The sequence below is a fragment of the Gossypium hirsutum genome, chromosome A02, assembly GCF_007990345.1.
Source record: "Gossypium hirsutum isolate 1008001.06 chromosome A02, Gossypium_hirsutum_v2.1, whole genome shotgun sequence".
Taxonomy (NCBI): Eukaryota; Viridiplantae; Streptophyta; class Magnoliopsida; order Malvales; family Malvaceae; genus Gossypium; species Gossypium hirsutum.
This window is the reverse complement of record NC_053425.1, coordinates 1224217-1246933: the sequence shown is the minus strand read 5'-3', so window position 1 is coordinate 1246933 and position 22717 is coordinate 1224217. Positions and strand designations below refer to the sequence as shown.

Sequence of the window (22717 nt, the reverse complement as noted above, 5' to 3'; positions counted from 1 at the left end):
TCATATAGTGATTAATTATCTTTAATTACTCATTTTCAAAATCGATTGAAATTATATTACTTCGATTTTTGAAAAAAACAATTTATATGAAAATTAGACCAAAATTCTCTCCACATAAAATGTAACTATTCGTTTATATAATTATTCAAATAAATATTACCTTTAAAAGATGATTAACACTAAACCCGGGATAAACTACACCCAATGTTACTACACTATTAGTAAGTTTATTAGCCACTTATTTTTAAAAGTTATAAAATTATCACTAAATTATTTGAAAGTTTTTATTTAGGTATTGAGCTATTAATTTTTTTTTTTAAATCTGACTAGTGAGTTCCAAAAGACGTTTCAATAATCGGTACGGTGGATCAATATCAATCGACGAGTAATGCATACCTTAAATCCAAGTCTAAAGGTCAGTTTCAAATATCGAAGAAGAAAGCTATTTGGATTTTAATTCGCATATTTCTGACATTTAAAGATGTTTTATAAAAAAAAACTCAATTGTAAAAGAAAAGAGGAAGAAAAGCTTTTGATTGGTGTAGATGGTAAAAACAGAGAAAACCGGACAACAAAAATTTTAATAACATAGTTACTTAAATGAAAACTTTCAAATAATTCAGTGACCATTTTGTAACTTTTAGAAGTTGAATAGTCAAAATGTAAATGTATTAATAGTTTAGTGATCTTAGGTGCAATTTACCCAAAAAGAAAAAGCACGAGGCTGGCCTCAAAAGACTGTACATTGACTGATCCTAGTCCTTAAAAGCACAAGGATTGGCATCCAACACAACTAGCTAGAGTCTAGCAAAGAGCTACGACAATATCAAGATGTGGCTTTTCTATGAAAACTGAATCGTATAAACACCAGCGTATACCCGAAATCGTAACGCTATACTTGGTTTTGGTTTCAGTTTTGGTCCTACATCCTGTCAACAATGTATAAAAAAGCTACACAGAAACTATACACGACTCAGCTGCTATTTGTTTTCAATTTCCCGAACACCGTCGACCATGTGTTGGATCTTCTTTGACAGACTTTTGTTGTACTCGTCGATTTGCTCAAAGATCAATTCTAAATGTCTTTTATAGGTTGCAGATCTCTTTTTCTCAATGGCCAGTTGATGTGTTAATTCTCGGATTTTGTCGTGTTCATTCTGCAAAAAGAACCAAGATAGATAGAAACAAGTAAACAAAAAGTCAATGAATACACAAAAAAGCAGCATTTATGTCTACTGAGGCAATCCTCAATATTAGTTTTGCAGCGAAGATGTTATCGGTTACGTCGAACAATTCTTGTAAGACAACACTTCATAAAAGCTAAACTTCGAAAGCACGTATTACTACGGCTCAAGTTAGGGCATACAAGCTCCAATGAAATACGAATACGAGAACAACATCACACAAGAACACAGATTTTATGAAATTATTAATGTTAATTCTAACCTACGACACTAGCAGACTTCAAATGTCACATATTTCTATGTTGCTCCGACTCTTTTCTAAAGTATCGGTATCCCTTCCACCATGCCTTCTCCTTTACACTATATTTCAACCATATCCATCCCCCAACTAGAGAAAAAAAGTTCAATTTCCAATCAGCAAGAACAAACTGGTCTCAGCTAATACGAAACATCATCTTCAATTATAGATATTCGGGTGAAAGTAAATGAAATTGCTTTACCCCAATACTGAAAAGAACAAGCATAGATATTTTAGAAACCAGAAAGGAAATGCACACAGTTGCATCATAAAAAATCTGTTTACTTGTATTCAAGCTACTACAAGGTCAGTGCTTCTTCTCCTATAAGATATTTCACTTATATATATATATATCAACAGACTTGAGCATAAACGAATCTATTATGAAAGTGAAAACTGACCGGATTCTGATCATAAATGCAATCTGTTCGACCTTTTCCGGGCATTAAAGGATGTGTGTGTTCCTTCACGAATTTTGTGACAACCCATTTACCAGAACTTACTTTCCTCACCAAAATCATTGCCCTGCATCCGACCCTCGTCTCTGCCCTGTGCCTCATAATTTTTTCTCGTTTGTCAGGCATTCTAAAACCTTCTTTGTTACAAACAAGAGCCCTACCGATAGCAGATCCGTCACGCCTCGAACGGGAAAGTTTGCTCACACGAATGATGAATCCTACCCTCGTGGCATATGCATTATAAAAAGCATGTGCAGATGCCTCAGATTCAAACTCCTGACCGACGTAAGGCTCATCAGCCAGAACGATCTCTGGGATGTCATCCCTTTGCGGAGAAGTTCGATCCAACTTTTCATTCAAACCCGGTTGAAAAACTCCTTCAACGGGATTTTCTCCAGTTTCATTATCATTTTCCATGCTACTACTAGCCTCTGCTTGGACTGGATTCAACATCATGCCACCATTACCATCACCATGAACCCGGAACTCCACTGCAAGAACAAGCATTTTTTCCAACAATTGCTCGAAGATGAAACCAAAGCATGCAGAGAAACATAAATAAACTCATCTCCGATGAGGTCAAAAAGCACTCAACACATTCTAACTCCACTAAAGTTGCTACATAGTAACATTTACATTATATTGCTTCTCAAGTAATATGCAACAGATTGATATAACTATCTTTTTTTAGTTCGTTTTTCTTTTTCCAATTTCCGATCTACCAATTCGAACAAAATCCATCCGAAGATCAAAAATCGAACACGAATAAATTTCCTTAACAAATTGCATCCAATGGAACCTACATTGAATCTGAATGCCAATAAAGCTATGTTAGTTTAAAAGTTCTCGAGTCCAACATGAAGTCAATACTATTATACAAGTTCTCCTTTAGTCATTTTTTCTATTTAATTTTCCTTTATTTTACTAGCAACCAAACAGATTGTAATTTGTATGCATAAAATTTAATTGAAACCATCAAATAATTCTACAAAAACGAGGCCCTAATGCTATACTTTACTAGCTAATTACATTCTTAAGGGAGAAAATGGGGGAAAAAGTAAAATTACCAGAAAAGAAAAAAATATATAAAACCCAATAAAAATTCAAAGTTTAAACTTTCTCGCATACACGCATATTTGCTCGGAAATCAAACAGAAAACAAAATCAATAATTCAAACGAAAAAAAGCAAAAATATAATTAGTTCCTCCATTAAAAGAGAAAATAGATGAACAATTAATCAAAAAATTAATTAAAAGAAACTGATATATAAATATATATATAGTATAAACTTACTTGAAATTATACCGTTAATGGAGATGAAATTATTGATCATCGATTAGGTAATCGGAAAAGGGCGAAAACATTTGGGGGTTGCGAGATCAGCGTAGGGATTATAGGGACGCAAAAAGAACTTGACGTGGCGAGAGTATATTGGTTTTGACATACAATAAAGTCAAAACGCTTTATAATTACCTAATGCAATATTGGCACGTGTAAGAACGAGTGGACTTGACTACGCTTGATTATCGCTTTGCACTTGGTTGGGCAAAGCCGCATAAAACTCGGTTTGCCTCCAAAGTCCGGTCCGTTAGAATGGTTCCATGAATAATATATATGGCCAAAATTCTGTACAAGTCGTTGTGATTTGGCAAAGCTTGAGATTTAGTCCATACACTTTAATCTTATAATTTTTTAAATTAAAAAAAATCCTAATCAAATATTTAATATCATTACTATTTTCTATCAAAATTTTCAAATCTAAAATTTTAATTTTTCATCAATCACATGTTACAATAAACAAAAATAACTTTATCAATTGCTATATTGACAAATTTTGACATAAAAATACTAAATTTTAATTATCATATTAAAATTTTTAAATCGAAAAGGTAAAAAATTTCAATTTTTATTTTTTAAATACAATAATAAATCTAGAAATTTAAGTGAATGTACCTGAGAGATCTCTCTATTATAGTGACATGATCAAATTAGCCCTTCTATTATAAATCAGATCAATTTAGTTTATGTACAATTAAAAAAAAATCAAACAAGATTAAATTGGAATAAAGTTAACATTTACCATTTGAAAAAAATATGATTTATTATTTAACACAATTAATATTTTTAGATTTAAACTGTAATTGAAAAAAATATTTTTTATACATTAATGTTAACTTATTAAAATTAAAACTTATTTAATTTTTTTAATAGTTTAAAAATTATATTAATCCGTTTAATAATAGAAGGACTATTTTCATCGAAATTGCAATCCCGGATTTAGATTAATGTATTATATAGCCACAACTTGAATTTGGAGTACGTAATACAAAAAATTCTAATTCTAATATTTCCGTGTATTTAAAAGATCATATCTTTATATTCGTAACCAAATATACAAACACATAAACTTCAAGACAACATAAAAGTATACCCTGAGTTTCTTAGAAGAGGAAAACTAGATTATTAGCCCACAGCTAAGCTTCCATGGTTGCTCATACATACATATAACAGAAAGTTCATTAAAATCAATATTTTGTTCTTCCATCACCATCCGTGATCACATCTTTGAATGCCCCTCCACCAGGGATCATAGGCAAGACGTGTTCTTGATGCGGTACGATTACGTCTAACAAGTACGGTCCAGGAGTTTCCAACATTTTCTGAATCGCTTGTCGGAGATCTTCCTTCTTCGTCACACGAGCAGCGGGTATTCCGCATGCTTCGGCGAATTTCAACATGTTTGGGAATATATCAGACTCGTCCGATGGGTTGCCTAAAAACGTATGAGCTCGGTTTGCCTTGTAAAATCGATCCTCCCATTGAACAACCATGCCTAAATGTTGATTATTTAACAATAGTATCTTGATGGGAAGATTCTCTACACGGATCGTTGCTAATTCTTGGACGTTCATCATGAAACTTCCGTCACCATCGATGTCTACAACAATGGACCCGGGATTTGCAACGGCAGCTCCAATGGCAGCAGGTAATCCGAATCCCATCGCCCCTAAGCCCCCAGATGTTAACCATTGACGAGGCTTTTTGTACTTATAAAACTGAGCAGCCCACATTTGATGTTGACCGACACCGGTACTTATAATCGCATTACCATTAGTTAATTGATCGAGAACCTGAATTGCGTATTGAGGCGGAATTGCTTCACCAAAGGTCTTATAATTCAAAGGGTATTTCACCTTTTGTTCGTTTAACTCATTCCTCCATGCCGAATAATCGAGTTTCACCTTAGCTCCTTTACTCTCCAATATCTTATTTATCCCTTTCAACGCCAATTTAACATCCGAACAAACCGATACATGAGGCTGTTTATTCTTCCCGATCTCAGCTGAATCGATATCGATATGCACGATCTTCGCTCGGCTGGCAAAAGCCTCGAGTTTCCCGGTTACCCGATCATCAAACCGAACACCAAAAGCAAGTAAAAGATCACTCGTATCAACAGCATAGTTAGCATACACAGTTCCATGCATTCCGAGCATTTGTAACGATAATGGATCCCGACTAGGAAACGAGCCGAGACCCATTAAGGTAGTAGTGACGGGTATTCCCGTAAGCTCAACAAATCTCTTCAACTCTTCATTAGAGTTCAAACAGCCACCACCAACATACAAAACAGGTTTCTTAGATTCAAAAACTAACCTCACAATCTGTTCTAGTAGAGATTCATTGGGTTCTTTAGGCAACCTAGACATATAACCAGCCAATCTAAAAGGTTGGTTCCAATTAGGAACAGCAAGCTGTTGTTGTATATCCTTAGGTATATCGATTAAAACAGGACCTGGTCTGCCTGATGTAGCTAAAAAGAAAGCTTCACCAACGATCCTAGGTATATCATCTATATCAAGAACAAGATAATTATGTTTTGTAATAGACCTTGTTACCTCAACAATGGGAGTTTCTTGGAAAGCATCAGTGCCGATCATTCTCCGAGGGACTTGGCCGGTGATTGCTACTAAAGGAATACTATCGATCATCGCATCAGCTAGGCCGCTCACTAAGTTAGTTGCTCCCGGGCCGGAAGTTGCGATGCAAACGCCGGGAAGGCCGGAGGAGCGAGCATAACCCTCGGCGGCGAAAACCCCACCTTGTTCGTGTCGTGGAAGGACATTTCGGATCAGTTTGGATCGTGTTAAAGCTTGGTGGATCTCCAGTGAAGCTCCACCTGGGTAAGCAAATACGTCCTTGACCCCTTCACGTTCAAGGGCTTCAACAAGGATATCGGCGCCTTTTCGAGGCTCGTCGGGGGCATAACGGGAAATGAAATCATGGGTAGGGGCCTTCGTTGGGGTGACGGCGGAGGCGGTGGATCCGGGGGTGGAATTTGATTGTGAAAGAGAGCTGGAAACGGAGAGGGAACGTGGCGGCGTGAGCTTTCCAGGGATTGTTCGAAAGAGGAGGACGGATTTGGAAATCGGTATTGAAGATTTGGAGGAGGAAGCTAAAGGAGAGGGCTTGTGTAATGGTGTATTTGCAGTGGTGGCCGCCATGGTCAATGGGAGTTTGGCAATGAACTCTTCTTTGATACGGAAAGCAAATTTAGAAGCCTTTTAAAGTTCCCTAAAATATTGGATTAATTACACAAGAAGTCCCTAAACTATGATCTAATATTAATAAATCCTAAAACTTTAAAATATTCTAATTAAGTCCTCAAGTTATTAGTTCATATCAATTAAATCCTTCTTTCAGCCTAACTATAACCTTAAAACTCCGATTCTGCAACGGATAAGTGAAGAGGAGGCTTGTCGATTTAACCGTGATTTGCAGTCCTTTAAGAGCCTTAATGGTATAGCATTGTACATAGATGGAGGACCTATATTGGGGACTCTTTGCTTGAAAACACCTACAGTTGACTGTTTGCCGTTTTTCATGTTGAGGTTGCATCGATGGGTCGGTAGGAGCATCGTAGCCGAATCTAGGAAGCATTGAGGATCGATTTATCGATTTTGTGCCAACTAAATGAGGCCTCCCTGGCATAGAAATTGTACGTGACATCTTGTCAATGCCGTAGACAAGGCCCGGATTTTCAGTTGTTGCAAGATTCAGATGAGGGTTTTTCACTAAAATATTATAATAATAAAAATACCAAAATAAAATATTTGAAAAATTATGTACCAAAATGGTACATTTAGGTATTAAAAATATAATATTTTTATTAAAAATAATAATTTAATAAAAAATAACAATTTAACTATTTTTAAAAATTAATTTAATTTAACTTAAAAAATAAATAAAGATCAATTTGAAAAAAATTAAATAGTAAAGGTAAATTTTATTTTTATTTTTTTAACAGATTTTTTTTTTTAACATATTACTGTTTTTTGAACAGAAATAATATTACTTTTTTTAACATATTGCTTAAAAAAAATTCGTGCTAAATTTTTTTTAACTTAAATAGAGCCAGAAGGGGTTTGGGGGTGTGGGTGCCGCCAATGGCATAAGCTTCATTGGTGCCGCCTCTGTCAGAGGATTTCCAGTGCCGCCTCTGGCTTGCCCTCCACCAGTGTCACATTAATTTTTTTAACAGATTTTGTTTTTTTAATATAATAGTGTTTTTTTAATAGTTTCTTTATGTCAAAGTAGAGTGGTGCCGCCTATGCACCAGGCGTGACCACCCTAAATGTATCCTTTTAATACATAATTTTTCAAATATACTATTTTTGTATTTTTTTTATAATATTTTAGTAAAAAACCCTTCAGATGACCCGCACCATAGACGAACTCGGCATCGATGTTTACCCTCCAGCTCATCGGTTTTGCTAGATTATCATATATTGCAAGTAGGAGTGTAAGGGATGATGATAACATTGTAAGTAGCGAATTACATTAAGAATGAATAACATCTTTACCTGTGGTCACAATTGCAGATTTGATAGTGCTGTGTCCAAGTAGGGGGAAATGATTTTATATAGGCTGCAACACCTGCAGCACGAGGGCAGTCCGTGCAACTGCCTCATACGCGGGTGTCACCTGTGAACCCTGCGTGTGACTTTACAAGCGTATGCAGCCACTGCACCAGGGACAAAAGAGACTATTGGTTTCGATATGAAGCACTTGATGGTCGAGGGACAAGACGGTTTAAAGACGGAATTCAAAGCTTATAGTTATATACCTTAAGAAGGTTCCCTGAGCCCGGATCGGACCCCGAGATGAAAATGAAGCAACAAATGGAGCAGAAATTTGACTTCCTCAGACTTATATATATACCACTGCTGAAGGTGATCTTCCATTTTTCATTTGATAGTTTCATCATTTATCATTATCAAAAACTAAAATTGTAACTTCTAACCTCGGAGAAGAGGACTCACTTCATCACCTTCACCAAGAAGACTCCCACGCCTAAGTACATCCACGGCATCAGAAAGTAGTACGAGTTTCTCCATACAATCCTTCCGAGGACAGCCAAACACATTCCCATGAAAGTATACCCTGCATAAACCAGAACGTCAAGCAAAGGCAATGGGAGTAATGTTACCTTCAGCAGCATGACGTGCGGAAGTAAGCCGAACAATAAGTATATGAGAAACTCAACAGACAGATAATGCCAGTTTGGTTTTGGTCTTTTTATTATCCTTAGTTCAAAATCAGTTCAGGTAATAGTAAGAACCATTTAGTACAACGGGTCCTTATAGGATCATACATCCATGTCTGGATATGCGTAGAAAAGGGATTTTGATACAGGAAAACTTCAAGAAAACACATATTACTATAATGCAACAAGGGGTACAAGTAATACATTATTTAAGCATATTGTAGTGGTAGCTGCACCAGCATGTTATTTGCATTGATTTGGACGTACTCAGAACTTGAACTCGAAATTTTCTCTCCATATGCACTGAGACCACCTTAGATAAGACCCGAACCAGCACCATAATGCATTATGAAATGAAGTTAGCTGAGGATTTGTTGGCAGCCTTGGCACACCAGGCCGGGTGTGAGGGGCAAAATTAAATTGTATCTCGCAATTAATAGCCTATATCTTTATAATTTTTAAAAGATTAACTCAAATTTTTATTATCTTTGAGGAGCTAAAGTGCAAAATTACCATTATAAATTTAAAATTTTAAGGGACCTAAATAAAAAAATTTTATTTTAGGGGGGTCGGGGCCTTGCCAGCCCCCTGGATTCGTCACTGCTGGTTGTAACACAAATAAACCGATGCATCTCGAATAAGGAAGGTAACATTTGGTCACTAAGACTACTTGAGTATCAATTTTCAAAACTTGTTTTAACATAAATAAATTCTTTTGAAACTAATGAAATAATTTCTAAGCTTCCTTTAAAGTTTAGTTACGAATGGAAAAATATTTGAATCTTTTCAAGTCAAATAATATAACAATTAACTAATCAAATAATATAAAATATCATCAATATCATGATTATAATTCAAAGGTTCATATTTTATACTTCAAAGTTAAGTAAATTCAGTAGTCATAATTTATCCAATTTATCCACACATTTAAGAGTATTTTGATAATTTTCTCTAAAATTATCTTTCTTTTTAAATAACCATGTCAAATTTTATATTTCCATTTATGACCTTTCCTCTTTTTGGTTATTTTCACTTTTAATCCTTTAATTTTTAAAATTTCACTTAACCCCTTAATTTTTAAATATTCACACTTTGACCCTATCACTTTTCACTTCTTCACAATTTAAGCATACCTCGGATTTATATCTCACAATATAAGACTTGTTTCAACTTTCTCCTCTATCCAATACCTTCCTCTTGATCTTGATGTACCTTATTTTTATTTATTTCTGACTGAGTATAACACTTTATAAGGATAACATTTCTAAAATCAAACAAAAGATGACAAAACATAGTGAGAAGACTTCATTCAACGTACATTCATATGTATGTGTACATACATGCATGCATGCATTATCTGTTCAGAAAATTAGCAATGCTTATTGACTACTGCTCATAAATACATTATGACTAACACATGTTTGATGTTCATTAAAATTAATATTTTGTTCTTCCATCACCCTCAGTAATCACATCTTTGAAAGCCCCTTCTCTGGGGATTATAGGCAAGACATGTTCTTGATGCGGGATGATTACATCTAAGAAATAAGGTCCAGGTGTTTCCAGCATTTTACAAATCGCTTCTCTCAGATCTTCCTTCTTTGTAATGCGAGCGGCAGGTATTTCGCATGCTTCTGCGAATTTCAACATGTTTGGGAACACCTCAGACTTGTTGGACGGGTTGCCCAAATACGAATCAGCTCTGTTTGCCTCGCAAAATCTATCTTCCCATTGAGCAACCATGCCTAAATGCTGATTATTTAACAACAGTATCTTGATGGGAAGATTCTCTACACGGAGCGTCGCCAACTCTTGGACGGTCATGATGAAACTTCCGTCACCGTCGATGTCGTAGGATTCGCAACAGCAGCTCCGATGGCAGCAGGCAATCCAAACCCCATCGCCCCAAATCCCCCAGATGTTAGCCATTGCCTCGGCCTCTTGTACTTGTAAAACTGAGCAGCCCACATTTGATGTTGACCGACACCGGTACTTATAATCACATTCCCATCGGTTAATTCATAAAGAAGCTGAACAGCGTATTGAGGCGGAATTACTTCACCAATGGTCTTATAAGTCAAAGGGTATTTCACCTTCTGCTCAATTAACTCCTCCCACCAACCCCAATAATCAAGTTTAAGCTTAGCTCCTTTACTCTCTAATGTCCTGTTTATCCCCTTCAATGCCAATTTGACATCGGAATGAACCGACACATGAGGCTGTTTATTCTTCCCTATCTCTGCTGAATCGACATCGATATGCACAATCTTGGCCCTGCTGGCAAAAGCCTCAAGTTTCCCGGTCACGTGATCATCAAACCGCACACCAAAAGAAAGCAACAAATCACTCTTATCCACAGCATAGTTAGCATATACAGTTCCATACATCCCAAGCATTTGCAACGACAACGGATCCGAAGTCAGAAACGAGCCGAGACCCATCAACGTACACGTGACGGGTATTCCCGTAAGCTCGGCAAACCTCTTCAACTCCTCACTAGAGTTCAAACACCCACCACCAACATACAAAACAGGCCTCTTAGATTCAAAAATCTACCTCACAATCTGCTCTAAATGAGCCTCACTGGGTTCCTTAGGCAACCTTGACATATAACCAGACAATCTAAAAGGCTGGTTCCAATTAGGAACAGCAAGTTGTTCCTGTATATCCTTAGGTACATCAATCAATACAGGGCCTGGCCTGCCCGAGGTAGCTAAAAAGAAAGCTTCACTAACTATCCTAGGGATATCATTCACATCAAGAACAAAATAATTATGCTTTGTAATAGACCTTGTTACCTCAACAACGGAAGTTTCTTGAAAAGCACCGGTGCCGATCATTCTCTGAGGGACTTGGCCGGTGATTGCCACTAGAGGGATACTATCGAACATAGCATCGGCGAGACCGCTCACCAAGTTAGTCGCCCCTGGACCGGAAGTTGAAATGCAAACGCCAGGAAGGCCGGAGGAAAGCGCGTAACCCTCGGCGGCGAAGACTCCAGCTTGTTCGTGTCGTGGAAGGACATTTCGGATTACGTTGGACCGGGTTAAAGCTTGGTGGATCTCCACTGAAGCTTCACCCGGGTAAGCAAACACGTGCTTGACCCCTTCACGTTCGAGTGCTTCCACGATGATATCAGAGCCTTTTCGGGACTCTTCAGGGGCATAACGGGAAACTAAGTCACTGGAAGGGGATGTCGTCATCGGGGTGACCTCCTTGGCGGTTGCCGCCATGGTCGATGAAGGAAGAGGTATTTTCATTGGTTTATGTATGAGTCGAGAAAGCGAGAAAGGAAACTCTGACCATGAATGGCTTTTATAGGTGTGGCTATGGCCGTGCCGGGCTTATATTGTATAAATTAACATTTAGTCCCTAAATTTGGTAACTTTTTCTATCTTAATCCTGAATTTTTTAGACTTGAAAACTTTAACTATTTTGTTCCTAAATTTGGATTCCATTTAACAGCAATTATGACACGATTTATCCCTTTATAAAGTATCAAATTTATAGAAGGCCCTTTGATTATATATATTTTATAGATTACTCCCTCTATTATTATTTGATCTTTTCTGGTCTCTCAGCTTTTTTAATATATATTTTTAGTCCCTACATGTCTTATTTTCTTTAAGTATGTGATGACATACACAATTTTTTTTTCCTTTACAATTGGACAAAAATTTTGTAATTTATAAAAGAGAAAAAGAAAAGAAAAGAAACCCAAAATTTATCATATATTAAAAGAAAATTACACTAAATTCTTTAATGGAAAAAAAGTTATCTCCATCTTGAAAATACACATTTTGTAAAATAGAAGGATTACAAATGATAAATTATAATAGAAGGGCTAAATCTATTAAAAATACTTAATATAAAGACTTATAGTATTCGACTATAGCTTTCTTTTATACTCATAAATGTTCTCATCCATTCGTTTTATGGCTTAACTCTAACTTTATTTGAGTTATTAAGGTAAAGTACTCCAAATAGTAATGACTTTAGGATTGGAACTCATTCCAAATGCTAGGGGAAAAAAATACATTGCCACTTCTTTCAATCTTTCAGTTAGTAAAAAAATTTGTTAAAAATATATAATTTGACATTGAATTTTATATATTTTATAATTAAATTTTATAAAAATATTTTATACTTAAAATAATAATTCAAACTATTTTTTTTCCAAAATCAGTCAAAATATTGTTTTATCTATAACCAAGGTAGAGGTAGTCAGTATTGTACCGATAGGCATGCTATTTTTGTCCTGATACAAATACATTCTATTATCGGCAGGTTTTAACGTGCCGTTTCGGGTTTATCATTGTTTTTCAATATTTTTCTTATATATATATATATATTAACAACCTAATTTTTAGTTTCTTAATAAATTATATATTATTTTTAAAAATATATAATATACATACATATAAATATATCAAAATTACATCGATATAAATATATTTATATGTAAATATAAATTTTAATTTTATTATAATAGAAAATTTTCAAATCATAATAAAAACATTTTCAACCTATTCAATATATAACATAGTTTTAATGTAAAACAACATTATCCAAATTAATAACTAAAACATTATCCGAATTAATAACTAATTAACATAATTAATTCTAATATTAATTAAATGATAATTAAAATGTTTAGAATTTTATTCAAGTAATAACCCTATTTTATATCAATAAAATTAGAGCAAATTTTTTTACATAAAAAATTAATAATTTAAATTATAATTATAATTATCATAATTGTTTTCTTAATGCTTAGAATTTTATTTAAATAATAAAGAAAAAATATTCTCATCAATTCAAAAGCTTTTTCTAAATCGAGTTTATATATATATATTCAAACTTTATTTTTTATATAATTCAGATTTTTATTTTTAGTTAATAATTTTGTTCATGAATAGGGGCGAAATCAGAACAATTTTTTAGGGGACTGAATGAAATTTTAATTTTTTATAGTCTATATATTTATAATTTTTAAAAGATTAAATCGAATTTTTATAATTTTGAGGGGCTAAAGTATAATTTTATCTTTACTAATTTAAAATTTTAAAAAAATTGAAAGAACTTAAATAATAATTTTACAGTCTAAGGAGGCTGGGGCGCTCTGCTAGCACCCTAAATTCGCCTCTAGTCATATATTTTTGTTATAATGTGTGACACTTCAATTTCATCTCTTCAATTTATCCTTTTATGGTTTTATGCTTTTACTTGTATTTTTATTCATACTATCTCTTATGATTTGTTGTTGACATTTTTGTGACTTTGGGTTGTTAGTAAAATTTAGATTTAAATTTAAATCTTTATATTTAGGGTTTATTTGTTTAGATACTATTATTGGAATTTTGGGTTTAATTTTAGCTTTAGACCTATTTTAGGTTTAGGTATTAAGTTTTAAGTTAGGTTTTTTTGACCTTTATATTTTTAGATCTAAATATTAAGTTTTAAGTTCAAATTTTGGATTTTAGGCTTCAAGATTTAAATATTAGGTTTATCAGTTAGATTGTTAGGTTTAAATATTATGTTTTAGGTTGGATTCTATAATTTTTTTTTTAGGTTAAAGTACAAAATTTTAGGTTGGATTCCTCTTTTGATCTTAGATAAGTTAGATTTTTAGGTTTAAGTTTTGGCTTCCAAGTTTCCAAATTTAATTATATTCTAGATATTATGACTTTAAAATTAGATTTGTTTTTATTTAATTTTTAGGTTTTAATTAATCAAATTTGACCTTAGTTTAGACTACACTTTAAAATTCTTATAATAAATGCAAGTTCTTTACAAATATCGCTCTTTTTTGTTATATGGTCGAGTATTTTTTTTATTTCAAAATGTCACATTAGTGAAGAATATTAACTATATTAACGATTGAACCTGGATTTTTAAATTTGAGAAATAGAGGAATAAAAATCCTGAAAATAAAAATAGAAAGACTAGATTCTAAATGTATAAAGAGTACAGGAACTTGAAATATATTTTAAATAAACCATATTTAATTATTTGATTAATTAAAAAATTGAGAATAGTACATACTTGTTCAAGAACTGGATTATCCGCTCAAATCAAATTTGAATGCCCATCCCAAATTTACAAGGGGTTAAATAAAAGTATTAAATTTGGAAAAATAAGATTAGACAAAAAATTAGGTCCTTTAAAATTATGAACCAAGTTCAGGTTGGGCTTTAAAATTCAAAGCGCTATAATTAACCTCAGTTTGAAAACAATTGTCAAGTTTAGGAAAAAAAATTCAAACCCCAAACTTAGGCAAAAAAAAAAGGTTTATGCTTTAACATGAGGACAGTTGTCAAGTTTAAGCCCCTAAACAATAATTTAACTATTTTCAAAACGAAGAGTTTGAACTCGGACCATGTACATTCGAGTGTATTTTTGGTTAGGAGTTTGATGTTTTCATTGTCTTCTAGGTATGGAAGATGCATGAAGACAATCTTTGTTTCGAGTTGTTACCAATTTTACTTTAGATTCTAATATGGGAATCATTTGCTTTTGTTCTTAAAATAGTTGGACAAGTCTACCATATTTTCTTCAACGTATGCATCATTTCTTATAGAAGATGTATTTCTATATGTTGTGTGTATGCTTTGTGAATTTATTTGACTTAGAACGTCATGTAGGAACTTGTCTCTGATCTTGCTAGCCGAGGTGCGAGGCAAGTATGTATGTTTTTTCCGTCTTCATTTGAGATTCAAAACATGTGTCACATTTAGACACTAAAGTTATCGGTTTAATTAATCGGTTTGATTGATTTTTTTACAAACGATTGGAACGCATCAAAATTGAATTCATTGATTTTCATTGATAAAAACAATCAAATTGAACTGATATGAATTTAGTCAATTTTTTTATTATATATTTTTATATTATTTTTATTATAAAATACAAAAAATATTATCTAAATAATTAAAAATAATATAATTTAATTCGTTTTTTCCGGTTGGTTCGATTTTAAAATTCAAAAGTCGAGAGCTGATGGACAAACCTAACTATACGAAAGATGAAACCAACAAATAAAATTAATTTATATTTTTTATTTGAAACAAATAAGATGAATATTTTTAAGTTTAAACTTATTAATTATATATACATATATTAGGAGCATTTTTTGTAAAAATCTCAATGTAAAATGGATTTACCTTAACCCCGACCCAATTATTTTAATTTCACCCAATCTAGCCCATACTGAACCCGATTTTCCAAAATAAAAAATATGACCCTAACGGGCAGAGTTGAATCGAAATTCGTCGAATTTAAGTTTTTTTGTGATCCCTAAGAGTAATTATGAGAATTACTTGCACTGGCTCGTCTTACTCACTATATGAAATTATCATTTTGTTTTTGTATAAATATAGTTATTAAATGGGTAAAATTGTAACAATGCATTATTTTTAAATATTTTTTTGAAAAATTATATTTACTTAAATTTAAAAAATTAAAAATATTAAAGATAAAATAAGTGAAGTGAAGTGAGACAGATAAATGCATCCAGCATCCATATTCATGAAATCCAATTAAAATGTCATAGAACTATGTCCACTTAATTTTCTTAGACCAAGATTACAAAAAAAGAATTCAGACTAACTTAAAAATTGGATAGCCAAAATGAAACCGACTTATGACCAGACTTATGACCAAAATGAAAGTGCAAATATAATATGAACATAATTTGACATGTATAAACGGCCGCCACTTAAAATTTAACACTTGGGTAGCTAACATAAAAATACCCTAAAAGTTAAAAGTGACAAAATCACAAAAATTATTTTTACCAAAATAAAAACGCCCAAAAATTAGATGACCAACTTCATAGTTTACCCTAATTATAAAATATAGATATGTTATTTGTTAACTGTTTCTATTTTGGTGACCCAATTATGAAAACATTAATATTTTCTTGCAATATCTTTTCACATACTAAAGGTGTGAAATCATTAATAACTTTTGGTCATATTAAACACCCTCTTAATTCTACCGATTGACGAACCACATAGACCATATAGGAACTAATATTTTTAGATTTCTCAGTACATGGAAATTGGTTTTTATGAATTTGGGGAACAAAAAGAATTCTAGACGGAGAAGAAATTCTCTAATGTAAAAATTGCCTAAAATCAAAGTTAAGAAAAAGCTGGTATAAACACAATTTAGACAGTGGTTGCAGTTTTAGAAAAGCCAATTAACACTAATGTTACCTAGCCATGTGAAATGCGGGAATTGAACCAGGGCGATAAAGAGCAAAAGGTAGTGATGCTTGCTAGAATCATAACTTCTAACCTCCGCGAAGAGGACTCGTTTCATCGTCTTTACCAAGAAGACTCCCATGCATAAGCATGTCCATGGCATCAAAAAGTAGTATGAATATCTCCATACGATCCTTCCGAGAACAGCCAAACAGAGTCCTGTGAAAGTATACCCTGCATATGCCATAATGTCGAGCAAAGGTGCCTCACCGCTGCCTAATGAGAGTAATGTTACTTTCAGCAACATGACTTGCAGAAACCAGCCAAATAATCCCTTAACAAACAACCAGTTGAGTACTTCAGGGCTAAACCTGGTGGAAAAGAAGAGAATAGATATCATTTGAGCGAAAAAGAGAGAGAGTAGTCTAGCCAAGCACTGCACACAAAGAAAACAAAAGACCGGGTAAAAGTATCATGTAAGCCCCGGTACTTGGAGTCAGATTGCATTTGACCTCTACAAAAAAAAATGGGCAAATTAATCTTTGTACATTAGATCAAGGAGCAAATTAGCCTTTTCTGTTAAAAATTCCATCCAATTGTCCTGTTAAAAATTTACATAGTTGACAAAATAATCAGATAATGACATGTGACGTACCATGTGTACCTAATGTTAATATATATGAACCAGTTTTTAACAATAAAAATGAATGGAATTTTTAACAAAAGAACCAGTTTACTCTTTAATCTAAATATATAAGGATTAATTTGCTCATTTTTGTCATAGAGGGGGCAAAATGCAATTCAACTCTTAGTACAAGAGCTTCCATGGTACTTTTACCCAAAAAGCTGCTAAAACTCCTCAACCATTGACACACAAATAACACTACCCATTTCTTTCCCTTTCATAATTTGGATACCATCTGGAGAAAGCTGTCTATGGTTTCAGAATGTAAACCTTAACTTGCCTTCATCTCAATCGTGTATTCCGCTATAGAATAAAAAAAATGCTAGCTTCCATACACATCAGTTTAGCTACTGGTTACACAAAGGGAAAGCCTCTCAAAACTGATACACAAAGGGAAAGCCTCTCTGGTTAGTATTGTATTATTTAGCTGTTAGGCATAGACCCCTCAAAGTTGCCAAGGTATTGTTAGCAAGTGTTTCAAGGTACAATAATAATAAACACTGCCCAGATTTTGGTTTACGGATTAAAACATATGCTACTGTAGCTCAGATGTGAATGTCATTCGTGGGTATTTTCAAATTCCAATCACTCCAAGACTTCCCATTTTTCTGAAAGGTCCTTCAATGGTCATATCCTCATCCATCTTCAAGTCTGAATATGTCAGACAGCGGTTTTGGATATAGATACTTAAAGAAAAGTGAAAAACTGTAGCAACATAGATTAAAACCTTTAAAATGAACATTGCAAATTTTGGGAAAAGAAGGTAGGAATAAGAAAAAATACAATAATGAGGGGGGATAAACACTTATATATAAAGAAAAATGAAAAATCGGAGCAACATAGATTAAAACCATTAAAATGAACACTGCAGAGTTAGGGAAAAGAAGGTAGGAATAGAAAAAGCTATTAGAATGAGGGGGGAAAATCACTTACTTTCCTTGAAGGCCGAGCGATAATCCAGCAAGAACAACATAGGTACCAAATGCCATAAATGGGATGTATAAATCTGGTGCATTTATGTCATAAATGGGGGGTTTATAGGAAAGCCTACCACCTACTGGCTCGGTTATTCTTGTCCAATGGCCCTGAAGGGAAAGAGAAAGTATGAGAAGGTATATTGTATAAAAACAGGGAAAATGTCACAAATCTGAGTGTTTGCTTACCCTGTGCAGAAATGGCAGCAAAACAACCTTCAATTTGTTTCTCACATATTGATCATTCACTTGAAAGTAGTATTGAGGATCAGAGAAGTATCTACTTATCTGCTCATTTCAAGATGTAAATAGTAAAAAATAATAGTCCCAAGCAAAATCCATAATTTCAGATACACATCCCTTTTTTAAACTGAAGGCCTTTTATTGTAATAGGAATGTATTTCAACTTTTTTTGCCATTTAAGCAAACATTTTTAACCTTTTATTACACGATTAACACATCCTTATTACAAACATTAAGACAGCAAATAGAATTGTTTCCATAGAACTCAAGTGATGAATAGAGCTCGTTTGGTTCAGTCTTTTATAGTTCTTAGTTCAATTTCAGTTACAGTAATCGTAAGAACCATTTAGTACCATGGGTGTTTTACTAAAAATACAAAATATTAATCCTAACCAGAACAAATTTCGTTTTAATTACTTCAATACTTTCATAATTTTTTTTCTTCTTCTTAAAGTTCAAGTAGATTATAAAAACTTCAAAATTTAAAAACCCTTTAAATATAAAGACCAGGCTAAAAGTTTAAGAACTTTTGGTCTCAATTTTCCATTTAAAAAGCAGACATCTTAGTTTGATTGAAAGTTGCATTGAAACCTGAATGGAGACCTATCAAATGCACCCCTAAAAGCAGTCAGAGACCTCACAAACAAACTGCTAAACTACTTGGGCTCAGTGTGAGAGTCATATCAACATATTCAATATTTTCCAAGGTTTCCATGTATTTGGAGGGTCTTTGTAATATCATATCTCCTATACCAATACCACGATATGCGTCAGACAGGGATTTTCTTTTGACACAGGAACTTCAAGAAAACATATAAAACTATGATGCAACAAGGAGTAAGAGTGATGCATTATTCAAGCATATTGTAATGACAACTGCACCAGCTACTTACATTGCTTTGCACATACTCAGAACTTGATCCCAAAATTTTCTCTCCATATGCACCTAGACCACCTCGGATAAGACCAGAACCAGCACCATAAAATGCATTACCAAATGGTGTTGGTTGAGGATTTACAGGCGGCCTAGGCACCCCAGGCTGGGCTCCCAAGTTATTGTACATTTCTAAAATCAAACAAAAGGCGACAAAACATAATGAGAAAACTTTATTCAACAAGCACAGACACATCTCGTCATGGTACAAGAATAGTAAGTCATGAACTTCAAAATTTGAAAGCATCAGTATATCCTACTACATATAAATTGAAGCCAAAGTTGATATTTCTGCTTAATAATATGTCATAACTATCATAATAAGATTCGACATACATGAATGCATAATGTGTTCAAAAGTTAGCAATTTCAATTGACCACTGCTATTGTTAGATGCCAAAATGAACTTGGGAAAATGGTAAAAGCTACAGAGACTGCTGCTAATTTAAACAAAACGCAGAAAATGAAGAATACATCATATGGGATCCCTATTTAAAACTAACAAGATGGGTTATTTAGCTCAATTTCTCTTCGTCTTGAAACAGAAAGTTCTCAAAAAATTGGTTTCTTGCAAATTTAAACCTCTCACAATATTTCTATTGGTTTTCTCCACAAACCAACCTTGTTTAAAATAGGGAGAATTATAATCTTTTAGACTATTTAACTATGAAAACTGCAAAGAAGGATCCTTCTCTTGTGTCACTATCTTATGTTTATTAATCATAATTCATAAGTAATTCATCACCCTCTCCCACCTCGGACAACACCATTCATTCTAAAAAGCACCTAATAGTGAAAGGGGCTTTCAATTCCAAATACCCTTTCTTTGCAACTTGATGATATTATCAATCGAAAAATTGCATGTTATAAAATTGAATAGAACTTCAAATTCTACTCATACCACAGAGCCCAATCGTCACAATCATTTAAAACCCCCTTTTTTTTTATCTGGGTCAAATTGACCTAAACCCTAAAGTAACAACAGCAAAGAAATGCAAGAACAGCCCAAATTTCATTCAATGATATCTAGTCTTTACATCCAGATTGAACCCAAGCAATGAATTATCAACTCATTTGTGTATTTTTAAGTTAGTTATCAACTTTCCAAAATGCAAATATATTGAGAGTGATCAGATCACGAAAAAATGTACATCTGGTAAAAATATTTTATTATAGTTTACAAAAAAAAAGAGAGAGATTTGAATCGGAAAAGAAAGAACCTTTCGACTAAAGAGAAAGCTGTTGGTTTGAAGAATATCCCGGCGACATAGATCGAACCTCCGACGATATTCCGGGGACGGCGGCAGCGGAAAACTCAGAGAAGAAGTAACGGTGTTAGATCTAGAGAAAAATGATATAAGCGAAAAAAAAGGGCAAAATCTTGTGAGGCACGTGTCATCCACAGTGTATATTTTAAGTCATTGGACCAAGAAACAAAAAGGTAAAAATTCCTTATAAGTCCCTCCATTATAGTACCTGGATCAAGTTAGTCCTTTACTATTAAATAAACCAATTAAATCCATGTATTATTAAAAAAATTAAATAAATCCAAATTGTATCACAGTTAACAAATAAAAAATAATTTTTTAGTTTAACAGAGAATTTCAAAATAGTAATTCTTTTAGATACTTTTCATGTACATCGATCCATATTCGGAGTTTGTAATTATTCTTTCTATTAATATTATCTTCAAAATTCGAACAAATATTAGTTTTATATATCATTAATATCATTATTTGCTTGTTATTATTTTACGTTTATTTTCTACATGCACAAATAAAATAAAAGGTTAATTTGCAAATTTGGTACTACACTTTAGATAGAAATTAAAAATTGCCATTATATTTTAGTTTTGTTGATATTTGCGATTGTATTTTTAAATTAAAGTTAAATTTACCACTTTACTTAAATTCTATATTGAATTTTACACTTCACTTTATTTGGTTAAATAATGAAACTAAAATTTGATTTTCTTAATTAAATTCTACCGTTCAATTTTAATTTAAATTAAGTTAGATTTAATATATTTTAAATATTTATATTTAAATAATTAAAAATATTCAATTAACATAATATTAAATATTAATAAAAACTGTTATTTATAAAATAAAATAAAGTAATGTGTTTTTGTTAGAAGTTTTCAAGTCTTCTTTCCATTAAATAAATTTTCGAAGTTAATTTATAATGTTTTATAATATTATAAATTAACTTCATGTTCACTATTAAAATAAAATATTTTAAATAATATTTATTCTATTGAATTTTGTTTTTGAATAATTATTATAAATTTATTTAAAAATAATGAAAGTTGATGACAAAATTTATTAAAATTCAAAGTTTTTTTTGACTAGTTTCAATTAAGTAAAAGTTGAGTAGTAAATTTATTCATGTTCTTAAAATTTAATAGTTAACCTCAATCAAAATAAAATATAGTGACAAAATTCAATATCTAGTTATAGTATGGTGATAGACTTATCTAGTTATAGTATGGTGACAGATTTACACTATCATGATGTAAAAAGCTTTTGTTTTCTTAATTTTATTTAATAATTTTTCTAAAATTTTTAAAAAATAATGATTCATGATATTATTGATGAGTTTGGTCTTATTATATTTTTGTTGATGGACGGTGCGTTTACTTTTGATTATGGTAAAAATAGCGATAACAGTGAGATTAAATATTGTAATGATATTATAATGTGGGGTAAAAAAAAAGTTAAACGTAGTACACTGGAAGTAAACACCTATGCAAAGGGTAATTTCAATATTTTTCAAAAATTGAAATTTTAACCCTAACTAAATGATAAGGATAGTAATTAAATTTGTTTGGTTAAATTCTACTATAAGTTAGTCATGTACGTATATAAAGTTGTAAATTTAGTCATTGTTCTTTAGTTGGGTCGTTCTTAATTCTCGTAGTTTTCAAAGTTTGAAATTTTAATCTTGATGAAAAGACGGTTGTTAAGTTCACTAACTAGCTTTTTTGTGAATAGTATACGTAAATAACAAGTTGCATTACGTTATAAATGTGATAATATGTTTATTGCAACTTATTTTGAAAATAGTTAAACTTGATGAATTTAAAAAGGTTAAAACGTGCTACAAGTTATTGTACTCTTCGTACATTTGAAAACTAGTCCCTCTACTTTTATTTAATGAAATTTAGTTGTTTGACTTTCTGACTTA

General features: G+C 32.6%; 3 protein-coding genes and 1 pseudogene across 4 annotated transcripts; all 4 read right to left on the bottom strand.

The window, feature by feature from the left end:
• Positions 1 to 652: 652 nt before the first annotated feature.
• On the bottom strand, positions 653 to 3523 carry LOC107927333 (protein FAR1-RELATED SEQUENCE 12). 2 transcript variants are annotated; one of them, XM_016858397.2, is made up of 3 exons: positions 3235 to 3523; positions 1884 to 2431; positions 653 to 1157 (listed from the first exon to the last, which is right to left on the bottom strand). In XM_016858397.2, exons 1-3 carry the CDS (start codon positions 3272 to 3274, stop codon positions 981 to 983), a joined length of 765 nt encoding a protein of 254 aa, XP_016713886.2. In that variant the 5' UTR covers positions 3275 to 3523; the 3' UTR covers positions 653 to 980. The 2 variants fall into 2 exon arrangements, with proteins under 2 accessions (XP_016713886.2, XP_040944028.1); XM_041088094.1 differs by having other exon boundaries at positions 3247 to 3342.
• Positions 3524 to 4296: 773 nt separating this feature from the next.
• Positions 4297 to 6491, bottom strand: LOC107927463 (acetolactate synthase 2, chloroplastic). Its single transcript, XM_016858520.2, has one exon. The coding sequence runs from the start codon at positions 6444 to 6446 to the stop codon at positions 4467 to 4469; it is 1980 nt and encodes a 659-aa protein (XP_016714009.2). The 5' UTR covers positions 6447 to 6491; the 3' UTR covers positions 4297 to 4466.
• Positions 6492 to 9735: 3244 nt separating this feature from the next.
• LOC107927366 (acetolactate synthase 1, chloroplastic-like) lies at positions 9736 to 11907 on the bottom strand (annotated as a pseudogene).
• Positions 11908 to 16510: 4603 nt separating this feature from the next.
• LOC107927514 (protein YIF1B-A) lies at positions 16511 to 20914 on the bottom strand. The gene is made up of 5 exons (XM_016858601.2): positions 20752 to 20914; positions 19491 to 19663; positions 18544 to 18642; positions 18314 to 18465; positions 16511 to 17066 (listed from the first exon to the last, which is right to left on the bottom strand). Exons 2-5 carry the CDS (start codon positions 19659 to 19661, stop codon positions 16679 to 16681), a joined length of 810 nt encoding a protein of 269 aa, XP_016714090.1. The 5' UTR covers positions 19662 to 19663; positions 20752 to 20914; the 3' UTR covers positions 16511 to 16678.
• Positions 20915 to 22717: the final 1803 nt, after the last annotated feature.

Bases quoted from the DNA above. Each gene is read 5' to 3' on its own strand.
- LOC107927333 (XM_016858397.2), bottom strand. From the start codon at position 3,274: ATGATCAATAATTTCATCTCCATTAACGGTATAATTTCAA. The intron at 2,432-3,234 runs GTAAGTTTATAC...TTGTTCTTGCAG, and splicing joins CATTAACGGTATAATTTCAA to TGGAGTTCCGGGTTCATGGT. The intron at 1,158-1,883 runs GTCAGTTTTCAC...TTCTTTTTGCAG, and splicing joins GCATTTATGATCAGAATCCG to AATGAACACGACAAAATCCG.
- LOC107927463 (XM_016858520.2), bottom strand. From the start codon at position 6,446: ATGGCGGCCACCACTGCAAATACACCATTACACAAGCCCTCTCCTTTA.
- LOC107927514 (XM_016858601.2), bottom strand. From the start codon at position 19,661: ATGTACAATAACTTGGGAGCCCAGCCTGGGGTGCCTAGGCCGCCTGTA. The intron at 18,643-19,490 runs GTAAGTAGCTGG...TGAAATGAGCAG, and splicing joins CTGAGTATGTGCAAAGCAAT to ATAAGTAGATACTTCTCTGA. The intron at 18,466-18,543 runs GTAAGCAAACAC...CTTTCCCTTCAG, and splicing joins TGCTGCCATTTCTGCACAGG to GGCCATTGGACAAGAATAAC.